Consider the following 22,495-nt stretch of genomic DNA (forward strand, 5'->3'; position numbering starts at 1 on the left):
GTGATGACACAGGGGCAAAAACTGATCTGAGAATTGCAGTACTATGGGAACTAGCATTTTCAATCATTTGTTTATACTGCTTTCAAAGCACAGAGTAGAGTACAAGCAATTTTATTATCCTCATTAACAGTAAGTAGATAACAACAACAATGAAAAAGATACCTGTAATAAAAACATACAAGGAAGACTTGCTGTGACAAACCTTCATCTGCCATAACTAGACAAAGCTCCATTCAATTCAATGAAGTGATTTATTCATTTCAATATCACTATCAGAAAAGATATAGTGCTCTTGCTTGCACAAACTGGTTTTACTTTGCTCCTTTTGTCTGTTTGTATATTAAATGATATTGCAGCATAAATGTCCATATCAAAACAAACCCACCTTTTAACCTCTTCTGTGAAATAAGAAGCATAAAGTGAAAATGTAGTCTAGTTAATGAGGGCAATTACTTTTCTAGACATGTCACCAGTGTCACATAGGAAACACTCAAATTCTTGTTTCGCTGACAATTATTTATTTATTGCAGATTTAAATAATAATAATAGTAATAATAATAAAATCTCACCTTGCTCACTTTGAAGCAAACATACAACTCTCAGATTACTATAATCTCATATATGATTTTTCTTCTTTTTTTCCATTTTGAGGCTTAAACTAATTTATTTTTCAACTACAATTTGATGAGAGACACCAACTGCTGCATGTCTTTTCCCCTTTATTCTTTTCTGAGTTGTATTGATGCTTTTAAGAATGCACTTGTGTATAAGTCATGGTACAATGTGGGTTTGTTAATAATCTCGTTATGAGTGTGATTGTGTTTCTTGGTACAAGATTCTACTCTTTTATTTATGTTGCTTAACTCTTTGGGCCAAATAAGCATGATTTACCGATTGTGTACAATCCCCAGGGTAAATTGAGTAAATTGCTAGTTCATTTATCTTGGCCTTCTTTATGTCTTATGTTGTTTTAAAAATAGAAAGCTGATTTTACAAAATATAAAAAATCAAAGTCACTCTGATTTCATATTTTTCAAAGATAACCAAGTTTTATTGTTTTATTTCTGGAAAAATATACTAAAAATTTCAATATGAATACAATTCAGTGAAAAATTTCTAGTATAATAAAAAGTCAATCATTTTATCATTCCCCCTTCCATCAATTTTTTAAAAAATAGAGTAGGAAATTCTTACAGACAATTATATGTTATTTATATGTGAATTGAATCTAAATGGTGAAATGTACACACTGACAGAAGCAGGTATATTTTAAAATCTAAAGTGACATTTGAGTTGTATTTTGTCTAATGTTGTGATTTTTGTTATTTCCCTCACGTGTCAGTCACCCCATTTTACCATGAATTAGAAAAAGTCAGAATTATGAATAGGTACCCAACTAAGAGACTTCCTGTATAAATAGGAAAACTTTCCTGTATAAATAGGAAGTCTTTCTTATATAAATAGAAAAATCTTTGATGAATTAACAACAACAAAAAATATTTTGCTATCACTGGAATAAATTATTCTTTGATGTCAGTGAAATAATCTGAACAGCTCGTTGAGAAAGAAAATATTTCCTGGGGCTTCATTTCCTTTTCTGAATGTGGTATTCCTTTAGTACTTTATCTAGCGAGGTGCTCATAAAACTGGGTGTTGTTTTGTAATAATTAACATTGCTCCCAATCTTCAGTGATGAATTATGACCCAAACTATTACATGACTTAAAATTGGAGACTTAGTATGTGAGTACCACTTCTAGTGATATTTTTAATAAACAACTTGACTGCTGAATGTTTTTTAGACACATGCAGCTAAATCCTGCAAATACATGATAAATACTATCTTAACTGTAAATTTCTTGCTATGGATAAGGTAAAGTTCAAATGTATTATGAATATGACACCAGCAATTTTTTTTTCAGTTTCTAACAAAGAGGAAAAACACACAGAAAAGATCTCAGTTTACAAATGAAAAAGCAACTGCTACGCATTTGTCTTATTTTTAAGAAAGCATGAGTATTATTCTTGGTTCAGCAGTGTTGAATTCAGTGGAAATGTTGCTATTGGTTTCAGAGGGAAGAGATTTAGACCAATATGCACATCTGTGATTAAAGAACTAGTGGAATTAAAATTTTGCAGAAGATTGCATAGTGCTTTCCAAAGTCACAGATGGGCACCTAGCTCTTGCAGGCTTTATATCTAAATGTTATTTGCTCATTTGACCTTGTAGGAGAAAACCTGTTACGATAGCTGAGTGAACAAAGGGAAACGCTTTCCACAACAGTTGTCTTCAAGAGTGAATTTTGATGTGAATGCTTGAAGTCTTTTCATGTTAACTCTAATTAACTCTAATCCTGAAGTACATATTTAAATGTAATATAAAAAGAAGGGGGCTGAGGGGAATAAGATACTTTCAAAGTAGCCCAATTTAAGGAATTATGGCTTTCATCCTCTTAGGGAGCTAGGGGGGAATTTTCTCAACTACAGACTGTGGCCAAGATAACACCTGACAGCCCACCACAGGGTTATTGGCATGTCTTCATAGCAAAAGGTGCCTCTTCATACTCGAGGCTGTTATTCTTCATTCAGTCCTTTCTCTCTGGTAGTGTTTCACTGTTCCACTGGCTGTTAGACCTTCGACTGCTTGAGAATGCTGGTCCAGGTGACTGAAATGAGAGCTGTGATTGCAGGTCAATGAATTCTCCCAGAAATGGTCGTGAGAGGGAAGGGTTGCTTTTGCACCTCACAGGTCATGGCCTGGTACGGGGCCAAGGAGCACCTGAGGACCCATCCAGTAGGTCCCTTGAAGTAGTGGTGGGAAGACAGTGAGCAAGCCAGGACAAACCAGGTCACGTACATTATGTCCAAACTGCCACTGGATTTATTCCTAAGTCTACATCTATCTACATCTCTATCTGGCTCCCCCAAGGCTCAGGTGAAATGCATACCTCTATGTGTGGAGGAGGAGCAAGAAGGGCAGAACAGTTAAATACTAGTTACATAGCACAGCTTAGTGGGAGAAGCACTTTGCAAGATAGGAATCTGGCATCTCGGGGTTTTTTTGATCTCAGAAGAGTGACAAAATGAAATATAGTACAGGAAACAGGAACCGAGTATTTCCTCTTCCACCTAAACGGTCCACAACTAAGTATTAGAAAGGGGAAAAAAAAAAAAAATTTGAAATGGGAATGCTGATTTTTCACAAAGTCTGTGCTGGAATAGCTGGCTTTCAGTAGTGAATAATGTAGAAGACACTGTAATGTTCTACAGCTTGAGTAAAGAATGGACTGTGATGATGAAGACACATTAAGGTATTCTTCTGTATGTTTAGAAGAATAACTCTGAGCAGAACACAGTACCTTATTTTGAACCTTAGAATGAACAAAAAAATTACTTTCTCATCTTCTAGTTGTAGTCACTCACCTTTTCCATGGAAAACTCAGACTGTGCAGTTGTGGACTCACCAACCTTACCCATATGCCACTACAGCCCACATGCTACCAGAAGATATAAGAAGAAAGAAACAAAACAGTCTGTATGTTCTAGAAAATGCCAGAACTGACATGACTATATCATTTATAATGTGGGAATGCATGCATTTTGCACAATATTATTACATTTGCACCTTCTCACAATATCTACATTTCACCAGCCTCTGTTGCCCTTTACTGCTATAGCTATTATGTACACATTATACAGATTTACAACACAGAGATTACACACCTCTGCATAATATTTCTACAAGAAGTACCTAAACGTAAGAGAAAGAATGCAGAACTTTTTTCAGCCCCATTGTTTATCTGTTGCTGTTTTATTTATTTCTAGTCTTGTCATCTTGTTGTATATATTTTCTAAGTTATGTCCCTCATGATCTCTCTCATACACTATATTTCATTCTTCTGCTTTGTTATGCATGACCATCATCACACCCCTGTAAATATAAACCCTGCTTTCACCTATTCTGAGTTTTTATGTCATAGCTCTTTTGTATCATCAGCCCCTGTCCCAATAGCAGTTTCTTTTTCATTGTGAAATCTCAGCACAAATACCGAGCTCACCGAACGCTGCTTCAGAGATACTTGATACAGGCAGTCCATGACTCTAACTTCCAGTTTCAATTCCTCTCCCAGAAGTCCTTGGGGTTATTTCAGTTACTGTTGGTGGAACGGGCCACTAGAAAACTGATTCACTGAGTATGAAAATCATAGAGAAAGGCTACTGGCCTGCCTAGCCTGCTCTGCTGAAGACTGTGCACACTCAGACTGGTCTGATAGATGAAGTCTGTGCATTGCTGGATCACTCTTTTTGCTTGATGCCGGGGAAAACCACTAGAGCTGTAATGCCATGGAACTGCCCAGGTGTCGGTGCAGTTCTTGTCCCACTCTGCATACACTTATGTCTTAAAGCCTCCAGACTTTAATGATGCAACACACTGTTTTAATCAGAGCTGGGCATAAATATGATTTTTTTTAACCTTCTGCAAGTACATAAATTTTTGTGCTTACAGTAGTCTGAAAAAAATATTGGACATCTACATTAACAATTCAATTTTCATTATTGAAAATTAATTCTTTACTTAAGCACCAAGTCAATCATTTCTCAATTTCTCCATCAGTTTTATCTCTGGCTCTACAAAATCTAGACCACAGCCCTTCATCTTTTCTGCTCCAGCATCTCTTTCTCCAAGCACAGTGCCATACCTGTTCTGCTCCTACCTCCTCCATAGGTGCTCCTTCTTCCTGGGGTTCCCTCTCCTTTTACATCTTTCCTTTCTTCCTTTTCTTCCTGGCAGCTGAATGACTGCAGAGTGACAGAACTGCAGTGACACTCTCCATTCTCTCTCCCATTACTCCAGATTCTTAGACTAGGTGTTAGTAAGGTACATAGAGCACAAATTGGAAAACTATTTCTTTATTCACAGGTGTAGATAGCTTGAAGGATGGTTGCAGTTGAACCAGAATGGAGCAGTCTTGAGCTGCTGAATGCTTTCTCGTCTTCCTCCTTATTCCCAGCATGAGCAGTGGAACAGGAAGAAGGAACTCCACTTGCCTGGTGCAATAATCTTGCTCATTTATAAACGAGGAAGCAGTCAGTAAGGGGCAATTTCCTAAACCACTAAGACTGTCATACTAATATCTATATTTCCTAATTCTGCAAATCACTGTGCTCTGAAGTATTTAAGTATCAGCTATTTGAGTGTGCAGATCATCTGATTTGTTGGTATTAAGTGCTACGGAAAAAGCTATGAATAGAGAGAATTAAAGAGTAGCTGTTTTCCAAATGCTTCAACAGCAATAAAAGCATTTTCTTTATGGGACCATACATTTCTGAACATCTGTTGAGAACGCTTTTGCATTTCATGTTTGCAAACTCCACTTTCAGTTTACAAAGACTGTTTTCACTGCCTCCTTTAAAACAATGTTATTATCTGCTTCCCGTCCATAATGATTAAAAGATAAGGAGCTTTAATCATTTCAGATTATCTTATTGTGATAGGGCATTGGGTTATGAAAAGCAGACCTAACAACTATGTTGACATCCAGATACAGAAGTTCTGATTTTCTTGGAAGGTCGTATAATAACTAAATAGGTTTGCTTTTCTTCTAGTTAACTAAATATTACCTTTTTATTAGAGGGGGTTTTTTTTATACATGTAGATGCAATATAAATATTTTTGTTTCTTATTCTACTATGGCTAATATGTTAGCAGGGGCTACAAATAAGATATCTCAGATATGTTTAAAGAACTTCAGAAAATAAAATATTTCCACAGCAGAAACTTTGCTGTTTGAGGGTCAAATCTTCTTTACCAACATACAATAATTTTCATGATTTCAGCTTTTATGTGAGGTATTACAATACTTCACACTTTTCACATATACCCATGATAAAAACAATCAAGTGTTTCTTATTTTTGCTAACCACCTTGCTCAGTTCTTATTTTGATTTGATTACAATTTCTAATTATTTTATTAAATATACCTCAAAATCAGTTTTGAGAAAATTAGTCTGATCAAAGCATTGCAATAAAGAATTTTATGCATGCATGGGAGATTCAGATATTCAGAATGAAATAATGATCAAGTTGACATAACTCAACTGTTCAATAAAGAAAATATTTTCCTCAGTTTTGAGGATATTCCTGTTTAATTTTGTTGCTTGATTTGAAATTACTCTATACAAATTGCACTTTAGCCCCATTAATCCTAAAATTTTGCATGGAGAGATGGATTTGCTAAAATGAAACAAAGAACACTTTCCTTAATCAAGATAATTTGATGTTCTGACTCCCTCATTCACAATGCAGTAAAACCTCAATGCAGCTTCATTACTTTAGGTTAAAATTCCCTTTTCTACCAAATGCCAATAGATTTGTTTTTTTTTTTTAATTCATGCAATTTCACCAAGAATATAAAACATGATAACTCTATGTAAACAGCTCTTTTACTTTGATTCTTTAGACTGATGGGTGATTTTATATAAATTCTGTCTTTAAAGATTTCACATGTATACTAAATCTTGAAAGCCTTTGTAAGTTTAAGCTAATGATTATTCAATAGATAACAAAGAGGAAAATAGAAATTAAATGAGATTTTAAAGTACCATCTTTAAAAACTTTGAATTTAATCAAACTTAATCTATATCTTACTCAACATGGAGAATCTATTTTAAAAATGGTTCTGTTAATTTTTACTTCTGAAGACCACAGAAGACCTGTCTTTAGGCTAGTGACTACCATGTGATGTGGATCCGATTCAGTATTAGGTGCAAGTATATAAGATGCTGTCTATAGTTTTGTCCTTCATAAATATGTACATATTTTGGGTTGGGGTTTTTTTGTTTCATTTGTTCTTGCAGAAAGAGACTGTTGCAAGTTAACTTATGGATTGAAAAAGGTATGTTTCTGCATATCTTTAAATTGAGAAAAATCTCAAAGTTTAGGCTTTGTAATACATGATGAGATATCCTAGGAGTTCTCCCATTTGATCTGATATGAGAATTGTCATGAAAGTATGGAAAGCATGTGTTGTTCTCTGTCCCTTTCTTAGTTAACACAGCGGCTTGTAACTGGAATATCCAAGACTAAAATAATAAAAAGCCCAGCTCTGATATGAAAATCCTCACTATGTCTGGTACAGAAAAGAAACCAGAAAACATACTTATCTGTTCTTTTTGCAGAGTGGAATGATAAATGTCTGTAATATTTACTTAGATGTAAGCAGGGAAGAACCATGCAATCTAACACTGAAATTCATAATTCATTCCCTCCCAGATCTTGTAATGGAAATAACTACCAAAGTGAGTAAAATAATGCTTATAAAAAAATTATGCTAGGCAGTGCCTAGATTTGATAATGCAAAATGATTACAATAAAATGAGGCATTCAAAAAAATAAAAGACCTTTAAAGTTGTGAAACTTTTTTTTTTTTTTTATATATTTTGTTGCATACGTCCACTCCCAACATCTGCAGGTGGCTGGCATTTTAGGTCAGTGTTAGGAACATACTGTGTAATACAAAGGGTGCATATTTTCCCACATTTAACAAAAGATTTCAGGTTCTAAAGTGGACAACAAGTAAATTTCGGTGCACTGCTGAATCCTTAAACCACCAGGAGCAGAGTTAGATTTAGTATTAAATGTGTGCCTGCTTTATTTAAAGGAAAAGAGAAAAAAAACCCCTTTTGTCAGTAGAATCTGCTATGCAAAGTCAATGGTGGGACCTGCTGTCTTCCTTTTTCATAGTGTTGAGCAGAATTTAAAAATTAGTGTTTTGTAAATGGATGAATTAGCCTTGATGCAGTGGGAAAAGTCTATCATTTTATACCCCCAGGCCATATTGCTAAATTGCTAGCCTGTTAAATACAAGAGGGACAAGGACTGGTGCCAGGGCTGTGGGGAAGAGTCAGAGAAGGGTTTGCACCCACAAATCTCAGTGGTTTGCTTGGAGGTGTGGGGTGCACTCCTAGAGCATATCTTTCAGCATATACCTGCAAAAGGAATCCAGCTCATCTGCTCCAAGATAGCTTGTAATGCACGCCAAAGTGCAATTTGTGAGGAAAGTTTGATAAATGGGGATCGGGAGATTTCCTTTAACAGTATATTCCTGATCCAAACAAATATATTAATGCAAACACACCTCGGCAGTCCAGTATTACTTCTTTGTCCAGTGCACTATTTTCTGAACTTTTATTCTCAGTATTATGTGCTTTCTGATTCTTTTCTCTTCGTGGTTCCTGGTTTATACTTTTCTTCTTCTGAACTCCAATTTCAGTTGATCCAGGCTCAGATCACTTCCCAGCTCCTCCTGACGCGTCCTTGGTTAACAGCCACGTTTCTTCTGTAGCTTCTGCCATCCGCCTGACTCGGCTTTGTCCATTCTGCATCACTCACTTTTACCCACATTTCCTTAACCTCATTTTTCACAGATGAATGGGATTCATTCTTTTTCTCTGAGGAACAACTGAGGACTAGATTCTGCAACAGAACTATTGCAGCTGAAGAGTTATTTTCACCAAGTGAGTGAAAATAGACAAGATAAGTTATATTCTCACCTTTCCCTCAGTTACATTTGTGTGTGCATCTTCTGTGCAAAAGCTTGTGTTATCTCTGGAAAAAAAAATGTGTTTAAAAGGACCAGTTCCAAAATACCTGTGAAATGCATTGGTATTTTTCATATTCTGTGACTTGTAACTAATTGAAAACAGCTTTTATCTTCTGACACTGAAAACTGGCAGCGAAGAAGCAGATAATAACCATATATATATATATATCATAATTATATCTGCACGTATAGATAGATGTGGAAATACACCCCAGATATCTAAATATGTAGACTTCTAGATCCAAAAAAACCTCAGTTAGCAAGAGTTCCTACGAAGTTTCTATGTTTGCACATAAATCATCATATTGCCTATGAAAATCACTGAAATGCTCTATCTACCAAAAACCTTCTTTGCCCAAACTAAATATCCTATAAAATTATATTGTTTTCATATTTTCACAACATTTCAAAGCTTTCAATGCAGAAACTGCTCTGAAATCAATTGCTGAGGTTGTGGAGGCATATAATAATCCCAGAAGTAAAAGCAATACAGTTTAGTTTGGTTTTTTTTCATAAATTAAAATTTTCTACTTTTAAAAAAGATAAATGTTCTTGTTTACCTCTTTCAATCAGCTTGCATATAAGTTCCTAAATTCTTCCTGAGGAAAAAAAATACAGTCTTAAGAAATGTCAAGTTGGATGAGACTCCACCCCATCAAGAAGGAGAAAAATGCTATTCTACCTTAACTTTGTTTTCTTAACAGCTGGAAAAGAAAACTATACAGAAAGTAATAATTAGTCACCTGCTTCAGTCTTAAAGCAACTGTTCCCGTGAAATTGAAAGGGACAGTGCCATCTTACTTCCTCATAAAGGTATCATTTGGAAAATGTGAAAGAATTTACTTACAGTGATAAAGATCAGTAAGAATGACAGTTGTAAAAAGCTGTATGCTCAAACATGTTTCTCTGACAACTTTACTGTGTCCTTCAGGCAGTCATTGAGATGACTAAAATGTGTTAATTTTCCCATTGTTAATTACTCTATTTTTAAGGAAAGCAGAGATGACAGTAAAACTCTACAAGTTCAGAATATGTAAACTCCCCAACTACGCAAAAAGGCATAAACCCACATAATTCCAGGTGACAAATAAAGATGAGATCAGATCTCAAGTTCAAAATGGAGAATTACGGTCAGTTTAGTACAAATGCACACATCTGTGGCTTTTAGCATTAACCTATTCCTCCAGGATTACCTGCGGTCTCCAGGTTATTGTGATATGCCAGATTCATAAGGATTTGGGGGAATTGCTGAAGTGCTTCTAAACTGCAGTAATTTTACTAGCAGAAGTTATCTGCATTTCTGTTTTGTGGTTGGTATTCTCTCTCACATGGTACTGACTGAATAAATTTTTACATTTCTTATTGGTCATCTATTAGTAAACTGCTGAGTGCCAAGGAAGTTTGTAAGCCTGCTCTGCAAAGGTCAGGGCAGTCACTGAGATGTTATCACCACCCTGAAGAGATATTTTTTGTTTTCAATCCATGTTAGTCCCTAGTTACATGGCAGCCTTCTGGAGGAAGAAACACTTTGCCACAGGAAAATTAATTACACGTAAGATCTGGATGGTGTGCTGGTAGCAGGAGCTGAAGAAGATCAGGTTCCTAATATAGGTCTCAGCTGTCCGAAGTTCCAGCAACTTATGTCTTCATTTTTCTTTAGCTGTGTGCTGCAGGTCTGAGAGCTGCTGACAGTTGTTCCATGTGTCCTTGGCATTTATTATTTCACATCCCATAGATTCAGCAAGAAAAGGTAAGTAACTTCAAACATATTATTTATTGAAGCAGCAATTTATAGAGCTGTTGCAAATGAAACACCACATACTAACTATGTGCATATACACTTGATGATTTATCCTAGTGCCTCCATCAAAACTATCGTATTGTAAGTCTGATTTGCAGATACAACGACACATCTGCAGTTAGATCACAAGATTCAAGCAACACTGAGTATTACTTCTCTTACACATGCTGGAGATTTAATTCTTGGTAATGAAATTTTTACTTGATTAATTTTTAATCACATTCTTACTTTCTGCTAAATTAATGGTACAGAATCTACAGTCTGGGGAGCAGCATAGAAATTTTTTAATAAGCCCATTATAATGGGGCAGAGAGAGGCATTCAAGCCTCACAAATCAACTCAGCAAGTGACTGTTGTCCCATCTTCAGCAATTCTCTCACTGACCACTGCTCCTCCAGTGCCTCCAGTGCCTTGTTTGCAGCTGGTGGCCCTACTGAAAACTGAGTAAGGAGCTTGGCTGGCTCTCCCCGAGTACTGGGGAAAGCTGGCAGCACATTCCTCTTCTTCGCCTACTTCTTCCTGACTGTCCTTCACTGAGAAGAGAAAAAAACACTAGTAATAAGCAAACAGTTCCTATTCTTTGTTTGTTGGTCCCAGCTCCAGCTTAGAGGGACCTCTAACATGTATCAGTTGTCAGTGATGTTTGAGAGCTCAAGGGCCAGTGGTTACCGGAACACGGCATATTCCAGGGACCTTCCCTCTCCATGTACCCCCCACCAGGAAAGTGAGGAAAAAAACAGATTTAGAGCATAACCCCTCTGTTGGCCTCAACATGCAAGATGGTTCTCCAGGCAGGCCCTGTGCTTGGCTTGTACTGTCATTATTCCCTATTTATTGAGTCTGGCACTTTGCCTTTCTTGGAATAAAATGAGTTGAATGTTTCTTTTGTCATACCCTGATACAAATGCACATTTCACTTTGCTGTATTATCTACCATGGCAGCACTGTTGTCTGGCTAAAGTAGGGCATCTTGGGATCTAATTTTATACTTCTCAATACCCAGATGAGCACTGTAGATTATGTTCAACATATCTAAATCCATATGGTATAGCATTATGACACAACATTTCTGTTCAAAGTCCCATTATAATCTCATTATCTGCAGTGATTTCATTTGACTAGTCCCTGTAAAAATGTATCCTTTGAGATACTTGTCCTTTTTTCTGTTGGCCCTTCACACAGAAGAAATCCATCACATTATTTTAAGGTCGTATCATATCACATTGTATCATATTTCTTCCTGTCAAATTCATTTAGAAACAATTTGCATTTGATCCCTATTTATTTTAAACCATTCTTCTGCAGTTTCTTTGCTGCTGCTTCTAGGCATTCTTGAAAGCACAAACTCCATTAAAAATACTTTTGCAATATCATCTTCATTTCCTGAAATCCACAAATTCCACTCTAGCTTCTGAAGTCAGATATCCAGTGACTGAAGTGTACTAAGCACTCACACAGCTGCTCTCTATCGACCTGCAAATTGTTGCCTTTACAAAATAACCACCAGTGCAGGATACTACGACGTGCTCCTCACTATTGGCAGTTTCTACGAATTTTACCTTAGGTCTTGCTTACCTTTCACATGATGTAATGAATTTTTGATGCATGAAAACGGTATTTGTCCTTTTTTTCCCCAGATATGTGAAACAAGTCCCCACCAAATGGAAGGCAGTATACCATGAATTCTTGTCATACAAGGCTAACTGTGCCAGCCCACTATTAGTTTGCACTGATGGGAGAATCAGGAAATATGAATGGCTTAGAAGGGTTTTATGTTTTGATGGTACAGTGTAATTAGCTGTATCAAAACAAGAATTAAGAACAATGACCTTTTAGAGTTTGAGAAATCTTGCTGTGGAATAGAATGACTAATTTAATTTATCCTTGATTAAAGATCAATATAGAAAAGAAACAAATACCAACAGTGAGTAATAACAATAATATAAACTGCAGAGTAACAAGAGAACCTGGCTCCAAGCTGACACTTCCCACTAAGACACACACTACGTCAAACCAAAGCTGTTGGGCTGGCACAAAGTGCCGACAGCCATAGAGATTGATGCATTTCAAGGATGATGAATACTGTCATGTAAATACTACTTCAGTGGAACTTTTTTAACACTAAAAGCAGCAAGGAAAATGTCAGATGAAGAATACACTCTCACAGTCATACAGCACGGAATGGAACAAATCTGGGGCCAAACTTAACTGTTGTGACAGAAAAAAACCCCACATGGAAACACATCTGTACCTCTCGAGGAAGTATCTGATGAAACAGCGATAAAAGATATGAGATGACATGAAATGAGTGAGGGCAGTGAGTTAGGTACAGCAGAAAGCATGACATCAGACATCAAAAGCTGAAGAAAGAGAAAGCGTTCTCTAAATACAGTATTTTTAAAATAAAATCTAGATAAAGTTCACTACATTTTTGTGCCGTATCTTTGCCTGTTGCAGAGAAACTTAACTCTGCTGTCCAGTCTGAGTCCAAGTCAGTATATGCCAGTTCTGTGTCTGGCTTTTCCCTTTTATTTAAATCTGGGCTCTTGAGAATGGGACTACTCTGAAGCATCTGGATAACCTACAATATCTGATAAAAGGCAGTAGAGGAAGAACTTCTTATGCTTTCAGTACTTGAGGGTCTTCATGTAGGAGGGAAAACAAAAAGATGTCATCTATTTCATTTCTCATTTACATAAGTGGATATTGCAGAAATGGCTAGAACTGGCTGAAAATGTTTTGCTGTTCTTTGTGGGGAAGAGGTGGAAAATGAAGTTAGGAAAATGTAGGTATTGCAAAAATTTGTCAACTTTCAATTGAAAAAAATAGAATAGACCTGATTTATTACATGCCTAGTTTACATTTGGATTGTTGGAGTATTAATGCATATTCTCCTTAATTACCACTATGTCTCAGGGGAGCTGCAGTTCACTTGGTTTACAAAAAAATTCTTTCTCTGCTCTGGACTTTGTGACTGGATTGTGTCTATGTCATGCCTGAGTGATCTGGGTTTCTTTACCACAGTAAAATTTGGATAACGTAGTCTGGGTGGGCTATAAAAGACGGAGAAAGCATAACTTCCTTAAAACATAACTTTTAGAAGACACAGTGAGGACCTTGGTGGCCACAGTGGAACATCAAACAAAATGGTTTGAATCAAAACTTCACCCCAAAGTGAAATGTTATTTATTATGCTACAGCTCAAACAAAATGTTTAGACATTTCCAAACCCCTTCCTTATTTTTCATTTGCATTAATAAAAGGTTAATATGTTGCTTTTCAGGCTCATTTGAGTTGCTGAGAAGCATTTTAACATATTATGATATTAAACACATAATATCATAATTTCTAGTGGGAAGAAAATCCCAGTTTTTACCAGCTGCTAATGGCCTCTGGAGAGATTCAGGATGATGAGGTTTGTGATGTCAAACAGCTGTAGATGAAAATACGAGAAACAGTTGACAATAATTAAATAATACAAGTGTAAAACTACAAATCTGAGACAAGCACGTAATTGTCATGGTATTATTTCATATGATTTTTATGTGATATTAAATACCATTAAGTTGTCATACTCTTAGCAAAGTCAAAATAGGAACATACTAATCTGCAGATTTATATTTCAGACAGTAAAGAAATAAAACAACACAATATTTAGTTGGCATGAACAAACTTCTGAAGCTTTTCTTTTTTTTTAATGTGAAATTGATTAACTGAAAAGGTGGTAATTTATTGAGTTCACCCAGCAATTTAAGGTGAACAATTCACAGAAATGACACAACTGTAACCCCTTTCTTGTGTATGAGTTATCTCAGAGCAAGCTGTGGAATTTCAATGTGTACCTGTAATTAAAACATATTTGCTGAACAATTCTAAATCTGCAGTTTATTTGCAAAAGCTTTATATACAAATTCAATATTCAAAATTCAAGCTGCTTGATTAGGTCAGTAGGCACATAATATGTTTCTATCTCAGAAGCTTGATTCTTCGTATCAGAAATCTGATACGAATCATTCAGAATTTGCTTTTTGCAAATACTCTTCAATAATATGCTCAAAATTCATCAAACATTATTGTTAGTACCTCTATTCAGCAGAATAGTTACAGAAAGCAAACAATACCCAGCTCAAATTACTAAAATGTCTATGTACCTTTCCAGTGAAAGGAAACCTGGTTGACAAATGGAATTTGACAGCATAAAAGAACAAACTTATTTACTTACTCAGCTTTTGAAGGAAGAATGACATTAACATACCTGCAATATATGTAAATCCCTTAAATATATATGAGTAACTTATATGGCTACTCTTACATATTTTTTTTCTAACAAAACTCATTGTTTATCTAAATTTTAAATATAAAATGAAACTATATTTACTTGTAGAGGCTGGATGTATTAGATTTATCTGAATTATTCTGATCCTTAATTTGGAAGATACATTTTTCAGCTGCTAAGCTATACACTTAATATGGGAAGCTGCTTACCTAAGCTTTTTTCCAGTGCTACAGAAAATATCAACAGAACAATTAAATCGTTGCTTCAATGGGAGTTGCAGCGCGTACGGGTAATAAATATGTGGAGCTTATTCTCTTATATCTTCATTGTCTGAGTTTCTTTCCTTTTACTGGCAGGCTTATAGAACTACAAAAGCCATGAAAACTCAATGCTAACTTAAAAGTGCAACCTCTGTTACTTTAATATTTTTGTACTGTGTATCAAGGCATTGTTTACATTACATAATGAAATGGAGATGGGGCAGAAAACACACCTCTGAAAGACTTTCTACACAAAAGGATGAACACGTAGTTCTTTGCACAAAGCATTAGAAAATACTGTGATATTTTATTATTAAAAATGCTGCTGAAAAGTTTATACATATGTGTCCAGCCATATATATCTTCTATCATTACTTAAGGCAAAAAACAAAAAATTGCAAAACAATAACAGAAGAAACCATTAAACCCTGTGTGCCTCTTAAGGTCAAGAATATAAGCCTGGGAAAGTACTTTCATTTTTCTTTTACAGTTTGCAAAGTATATTTTGATATCATTGTTATAGAATTCTATGAAGACCCTATAAATCTGTTCCCTCTATAAATCATACATCAGTCCAGATGTATCAAATTATTAAATCAACTTGATTGTAATTCCTTTTAAAAGCTAAAATCATTCACTTACAGGAACTTTTTTTTTACCCAAATGTCACAAGCCTGACACAGTACTGTACATATTGCTAGCAGAAGACAATTGGAAGTACTAAACAAATACTGTAATTCACATTACAAACATACCCAACTGATTATGATGCCAAGCATCATTACCTTTTTTTACTTTTTTCTTTTTTTTTTCTTTTTTTTTTTCTTTTTTTAAACCTTTTTTTAAGAGTTATGAACTGCTGCATCTCAGCTGAGGCATTACATAGGTGGTGGAAATGGCCTGGTATAGAGTCAGCATTAATCAACATTATGTGATGGATCAGTGAAAAAAAAAACAGTTTTCCATTTGCTACTAGTTGTACTTTGGGGTTGTTGCTTCGTCACATTCCAACCTGAGCATCCAGGTCAGGTTTATAGCACATTTATTACAGATAAAGGATTATATCAGCCACATGTTGCATTTTTATCACGTCATTAACTTTCTTTTTATTTCTTTCCTTCAGAATCTTTTTTACTGCCTGCTACAACAAGGAGTTGTGCAGTAGAATAGACCTCAGGGAATCACCTTGTCTTTGATTTTATTTGTAGGGGTGACTATTCCGAGACATTTTATTAGAAAACAAAAAGCATAGAAAACAAGAAGAAGTACAAGGCATCTTGTGTTAGATACTTATGGGACATATGATATTGATGTAGCTTAGTTGTGAATTAACAATAAAAAATACATCTGGGATAATCATGTTCAAGTGCAGATGAATTTGTTCAAATATCTTTGGTTACTATCTCTCAATGATGGAGTAACTTTCAAAGACAAAATATAAAGCAATCTTCATCTGCGAGAACTTATTCCTAGCTTTTCACATTCAAATCAGTTGTTTGAATCAAACTGCTAAGTTCCTTTGTTTGATAGCTCTGCCTGGCCCCTGGTTTCCTACTGAAGGAAGGGAAGAAGGGAATAATTGGCTAAGAATTTTGCCCTTCCTGAGAGTGATGCGCTCTGGGATATTCAGTATTATTCAGATGCAGAACAGCTGATGACATCTCTGCTTCTCTCTCCATAATGTTCACTGACTATGGGACTGCTGTGTAAAAAATCAGCAAAAAAAGTATTTTCTGACAGGTATGCTCTCAAGCACAAAACAGGACACTGGGCAGAGAAGTTCTTTACACACTGATCATTTCTGAACACTTTGAAGAACAGCCAGCCAACCAACCCACCATTTCCCCACTTTCAAATGCTAGTTTTATTTTGTTTAGCAAAGCTAAGAAGGTGCTTTCTCAGCTGAGATTCCACTGCAACTGCTGGTGAATACAGAGCTAGTTTTCCTCAGAAAAGGCTGACCAAAACACAGGCTTTCTTTGCTTTGTCAGGGCACAAAACTCTTCCTAATGTATCACAATAACCAAGAACTACAAACTGGACTCTGAATATATATTATTGGATGTTTCTTGGTTCAGTTCAACAAGCTTATAATAGTAATTATTTTCTTTTGCGTTTTTCTTTTTTCTCCATTTTCCAATCCATTGCTGTGTTGCAATTTAACAAAGGCTAACACAAAATTAAATTATAGAAAAAAAAAGTTTCAGAAAAGAACAACAATCTCCTATGAATACTTTAACATGCACTAGTGTAACCTGTAAGAGAAAATACGCAGGTCACACAGACAACTGTATCCTCTGCATGACACCATGGCCTCATATAAATGAAACATGTTAGAAAAAACTCATGGTTTTTGTTTACCACTAGTAATTAAGAAGAAATTCCTCCTTTGGGCTTGGAGGAAACAGAGGTGATATGACTAATGTATATACACATAGGTCACAACCGAATGCACAATCTTTCTAAAAGCTCTTTTCAAACTGAAAACATCAATAAAAGCTTCTTTTTTGTTTGTTTGTTTTTAAACTCACAGCTATGTACATTTTTACAAAGTTCCTTTAAATATAGTTCAGGCTGGCAAGTCATCTCTTTGCACAGAACTATACGTATTTTACTGCATAGTCAGTCCTCCTCTTTTTTTTCATTTTTGTTTTTAATAATAAAATTCTATTTCCCCCATCTGGATTACAGCTTCATATGCTGGGTAAAAGCCCATGGTGATGTCTTTGTTTTAACAAGGGCCATTCATGGTATGGCACATAAAGAATTTTTTTTATTATTTTATTTATTAAAAAAAAAAAAACAACAAAACACCTGTACAGTCACTGGCTCTGTGTTCCAGAAGACTCTGCTTTGCTTGTTACACTCAAAACACCATTTTAAGTGACTTCTTCTGGCCTCAACTTTCAATCAAAGTGGCTGAGATCTTAAAGCAGTATCGTAACAGCAATGTACACTTTTCACATTTCACAGGGTTTGTAGTTGATCTTTAACATCAGAGTTTCTGTAGGAAGGATCAGTAAGAAAATAATGACTGTCCTTCTCTTTTACTTGTTTTTACTTTAGATTTTGACAAGGTGTTCAATGGACGGTATTATAATTTTTTCCTCTTCTTTTTTTTTTTTTTTGTTTTTTCTTTTTTCTTTCTTCCAAGTGGCTTGTGAGGGTAGAGGGGGAAGGGCTGAGCTATACCCTAGTGGTCGAATGTCCATGGGGCAAATTTGTACTGTTTTGTCCTCCACTGAAGGTGTTGAAAGTATGCAAAGGCTGCATTCCTGTTAATGTATTTGGAATCATGGTTATGGTGTTGGGTGTCATTAGCGGGATGTCGTCTGGGGACCTTCTCAACGTAAGCGTGTAGTCAGGCGGACAGGTTAGTCTCAGTGTGTCATGGGCCTGCAGTGATTCACACTCGTGGTCATGTTCTAGCTGTTTCATCTGCAACGACATAATCTCTTCATTTTGTATGTGTGCGATATCATTGGTTGTGTTCCTCTGGGGACTAGGGCGCCTGTGAGTCTCATGACGCCGCTTGTCCTTCTTGTAATATAACGCAGCAAAAGCTAAAATATTGAGGAACAGCAACGATGCCCCCACAGCAATGGTGACGCTCAGCTCCGTGGAGTAATCTCGCTTGTTTTCTATCAGAACTGTCGTATCCTCCGGAGCCGTTTTATGGGTGTCTTTTGAATGTTTGGGATTGTTGGCAGGTGTCATTGCTGGGCGTTTGGTGGCCGGCCACAATTTACCAGGAGACCGACGCGTCACGTAAGGAAATGATGTCATGTCAGGAGGGGGGACTTTAGTTGTTGTGGAAACATACTGAAATATTTCATTCAGGTTGTGAAGGTGCGGTACGAGCTCCAACCAGAAAGCAACTTTTGTTGCTCGGTAGTGATCACGAACTCGGGGTTTCAGGCCAATATGCAGATAGAGCTGGTCTTTAGGATTGTATTTGGACCAGGCAACTTCTTCAAAGCGGTTGGGTTTTGTGTGGATAAACTTTGTGTCCTGTGGAACAGGCTGGTTTGGATCTCTACAAAAATAAAAACAGGCAGTATTATAGTCATTAAAAAAAAAAAAAAAAAGCAAAAAACACCCCCCCCCCATCCTTTAGTTAACGGTTTATCTGATAATTAACATAACCTAAAAACAGAAGCTAAATAAACCTCTGTAATTTAACAACAGATGTTAATAAATAAACAAAAGAAAAATTACTTACTATACAGTGCATCTCAGACATTGTAATACTTTTTTACATGAAAACGGAGAAAGGGTTGTGTTTCGGCTCCCAAAAGCTCATCTAAAGTTCTGTGATTCAGCATCATAATCCAAAGCTGTCGTAAGAGAGGTACTACCTACCTTTCCCCATAGGAAATTGTAGGTTCAGCTCTTCTCAAGGTTTGACATTAACTTTCTCATTTAAGCTGCTACTATTTCCACTGCTCTAAGTAGTAACTATGGGCATCTAATCCCCACGGCAACGTTGGAAGTCCAAGTGACCGTAAGACTTTACACTAGCTGTGTATATTACATAAAAAACTTCAAAACATGAAGCAGCAGGGCTAATACATGTAACCAGGAACTATTTCTCTATGTGTTCCTTTACTGAGCTATTAGTCCCTCTTTGTTCAAATATCTGCTTTAGGGAAAAGCCTTTGAAGTATTTGTATGTCGCAAATCTTTCCATCGTTTGCATTAGCAGATTACTACTTGAAAATTCCATGTGCTCATTGCTACTAAATAACTACTTTTAATGGCCGTAGGACAGTGAGCCTTAATTCTGTCCCAGTTTGTAGGGATGAGAAATATATTAGCTGAGATCAACAAGTTTTATAGTAGTTAAGTAGTAGTAGAGATAAGAGTAGTACACTAATCAGAGATAATTTCAAAACTGGTAACCCAAATATTTAATGATATTATGCTTTTCCCATATTTTCTTTTTTCTTTTCTTCTTATAGGTTCAGAATAAAGACAAACCAATGGCACAAAATGCATTTAAATGTGGTTAATATCTATGTATCCTTATAATTTTGGTAAACTTTACATAAATATGACTTCCTTTTGGCATGAAAAAACCACAGAAATTTAAAATTACTAATACTGAACTTAATATTTTGCTGTGCATGAGTTTGAATCTTCTTTTGCAGCAAAGAATATTTTCTGGGACTTTGTGATATATTATACTGAGAGTACGTGATTAATTTTCTATGCATTACCCTGAGAACTTTCCATTATGCTTTCCATTCCCATATGCATTAGTTTATTTCCTGAGAAAATTATTCTAATATTTTCCTTTTCTTCCAATGTACTGTTATGTATGTTACGGGAATACCAAGACCCACCACTACAGATTTTAAAGCATCTTAGTTGTTTTCTTTTTCCATTTTCAAAAGCTCAAGAACATGATTGCCTAGTTTAGCGTTCCTTTGCTGTTCATAAAGAGCTAGTCCTTAGTTCTTAAACCAGACTGGTAATTTGACTTTAATAATCTTCTGATTCCTGTATTCATCTGTTTACCTGAAAGAATTTATCTTACCTTTTTTGAGTGAAAGGAAGAATTCTTTTTCTATATAATTTTGGTACTTTGGTTTACTTATGCTTGTGGTTTTAGCTGTTTGTGGGTTTTTTGGGTGCTTTGGTTTTGGGGTTTTTTTATATTGTACTGTATCAAATCTTTCCCATCTCAATCAGATATAAACTAGGGGTTCCAGAACTGTGGCTACTTCATTTTTCTATCTATCTATCTATCTATCTATCTATCTATCTATCTATCTATTTATCAATTTATTTTTTGTTTTATGTAGTAATAGCTAGCCAAATTGTGTTAATTCTGAACAAAAAGATAATTGCTTAGTAATTGTTCACCCTAGTTGAAGCTAGAGGAGTAATATCCACTTCCAGGCAGTACAGCAGCAGAAGTATGCTGTTACTTTGAAGGATTCTAACATGCGTTCAAGAAGGAAATAAGTATTTCTTTTGTTTTTAAAGAACAGACTGAAAGATTTGGCAAATGCAGACAAGAAGATATTGGCCCAATTCAATATATCTGCTACTACAGTACTTTAGGGTTCAATACATAAATTCTAAAGCAAATTAAAAATCAGCAAGATTATCAAAATGCAAAGCATTTTTCTTGTCAGAAGCTCAAAATCCTGCATGAGTTACAGCACAAAATCCATCTTGTGTTCTCTCCACTTGCTGTTCTGATTCACAGCACAAAAGACTCTGGAAAGGGTCCTACAGAAAATGTATAAATTAAGCTAGCTCATGTAAACGAGTAGCGCTTGATACACAGTACAGGAGATGAAGAAGCTGAGCACTCATTTCAATGAGCCAAGCTGGACATGCACTTTTTTTAAAATTCTTTTTTTTTTAATGGCCCTATAAAAATGACAGCAGATGATGATTTTAGCAACTAAACATTTTTTAAATTAGCATTCCCTTGCCCTACAAACAGCCTACAAAACAAGTACATATCAACCTCCCTTTCCTTTCCCCTTCTTCCATTCTCTACCTCCATCTCTCCTTTTTAACTATACCTATTAAGAATAGGCAATTATGCTGCCACCTCCTCCAAACACAAGAGAGAAAATTACATTACATGAGGCTAGTCTTGTATTTCAGGATTTGTTTACATGGCTGTGTGTGGGCACGAAGCTGTCCATTGAAACAAGGAACAGAAAAAAAATCAGGCAGTCCTACAGACAAGTCATTTTTTTTGCTGAGGGTATCAGAACACTACCATTGGCATCTACTCTAGGGTTGATCACTTAATAACTGAATACACGGTCTGAATATTCTCTCTGAATTTGGAGGATAGGTATCTAAATGATTCTTTTTCCACCAAAAAATGGAATAACTAAGTCCAGTCCTAAATAGAGGATCTAATAATGCATGGATCTAGGTTTTACAGACTAATGATAATTTACCAAAAATATTCAGTGGATATAAATAAGAGGATCTTTACTTTCCTTGGCCCTCCTCCTATGTAAACTGGAGACAATTCATAGTATCGTAAGGTTACAAAACTTATGACGTTAAGTCTTTTTCTTGGGTAGCTGGGCAGTTTATCTTATTATGAACACTTTTCCAGTATTACAGATAGGCATAAAATATAGATATACATACAATCATTTCTTCTATTGAATCAGCTGTTTGACAAATGTTTTGATCTGTTACTTTACCTTCAAATTTCCTTTCGCTTTTTTTAGCCTCTCATATCACCTTTCCGTTTGTGGACATTCTTGAGGCTCAAGTGTGTAATTATGGAACAAAAGGCTGCTAGAAAACCTTCCTTTAAACACACGCTGCAATCATGATGATAAAAATGTAATCTGAATAATGTATTTTCAGTTCTGTACTTCTTCCAGTAATGGCTCTCATAGGTACTAGATAACTTGTTTCCCAAGCCTACTAGTCGGCAGGGAGACTTTTTTATTTTTCTTCGTTCTATTGCTAGAACAAAATTGATGATTATTGTTGTTCATTTTGCTCTGATTATTTATTTTCACCACCTTTAGAATTCAATTTAAACAGCGTCTCCATCAAAAAAT

General features: G+C 35.7%; 1 protein-coding gene across 9 annotated transcripts in view; it reads right to left on the reverse strand.

The window, feature by feature from the left end:
• Positions 1-14,273: 14,273 nt before the first annotated feature.
• The window catches only part of NLGN4X (neuroligin 4 X-linked), a 192,275-nt gene continuing 184,053 nt past the window's right edge, over positions 14,274-22,495 (reverse strand). For all 9 annotated transcript variants that reach the window (XM_029998984.2, XM_041119514.1, XM_041119516.1 and 6 more), the window contains one exon: positions 14,274-18,975. In XM_029998984.2, the coding sequence (XP_029854844.1) occupies positions 18,126-18,975 (850 nt within the window). In that variant the 3' untranslated portion in view covers positions 14,274-18,125. The remainder of the gene's footprint in view (positions 18,976-22,495) is intronic.

The sequence above is a fragment of the Aquila chrysaetos genome, chromosome 23 (genome assembly GCF_900496995.4).
Source record: "Aquila chrysaetos chrysaetos chromosome 23, bAquChr1.4, whole genome shotgun sequence".
In the NCBI taxonomy this organism is placed as follows: domain Eukaryota; kingdom Metazoa; phylum Chordata; class Aves; order Accipitriformes; family Accipitridae; genus Aquila; species Aquila chrysaetos.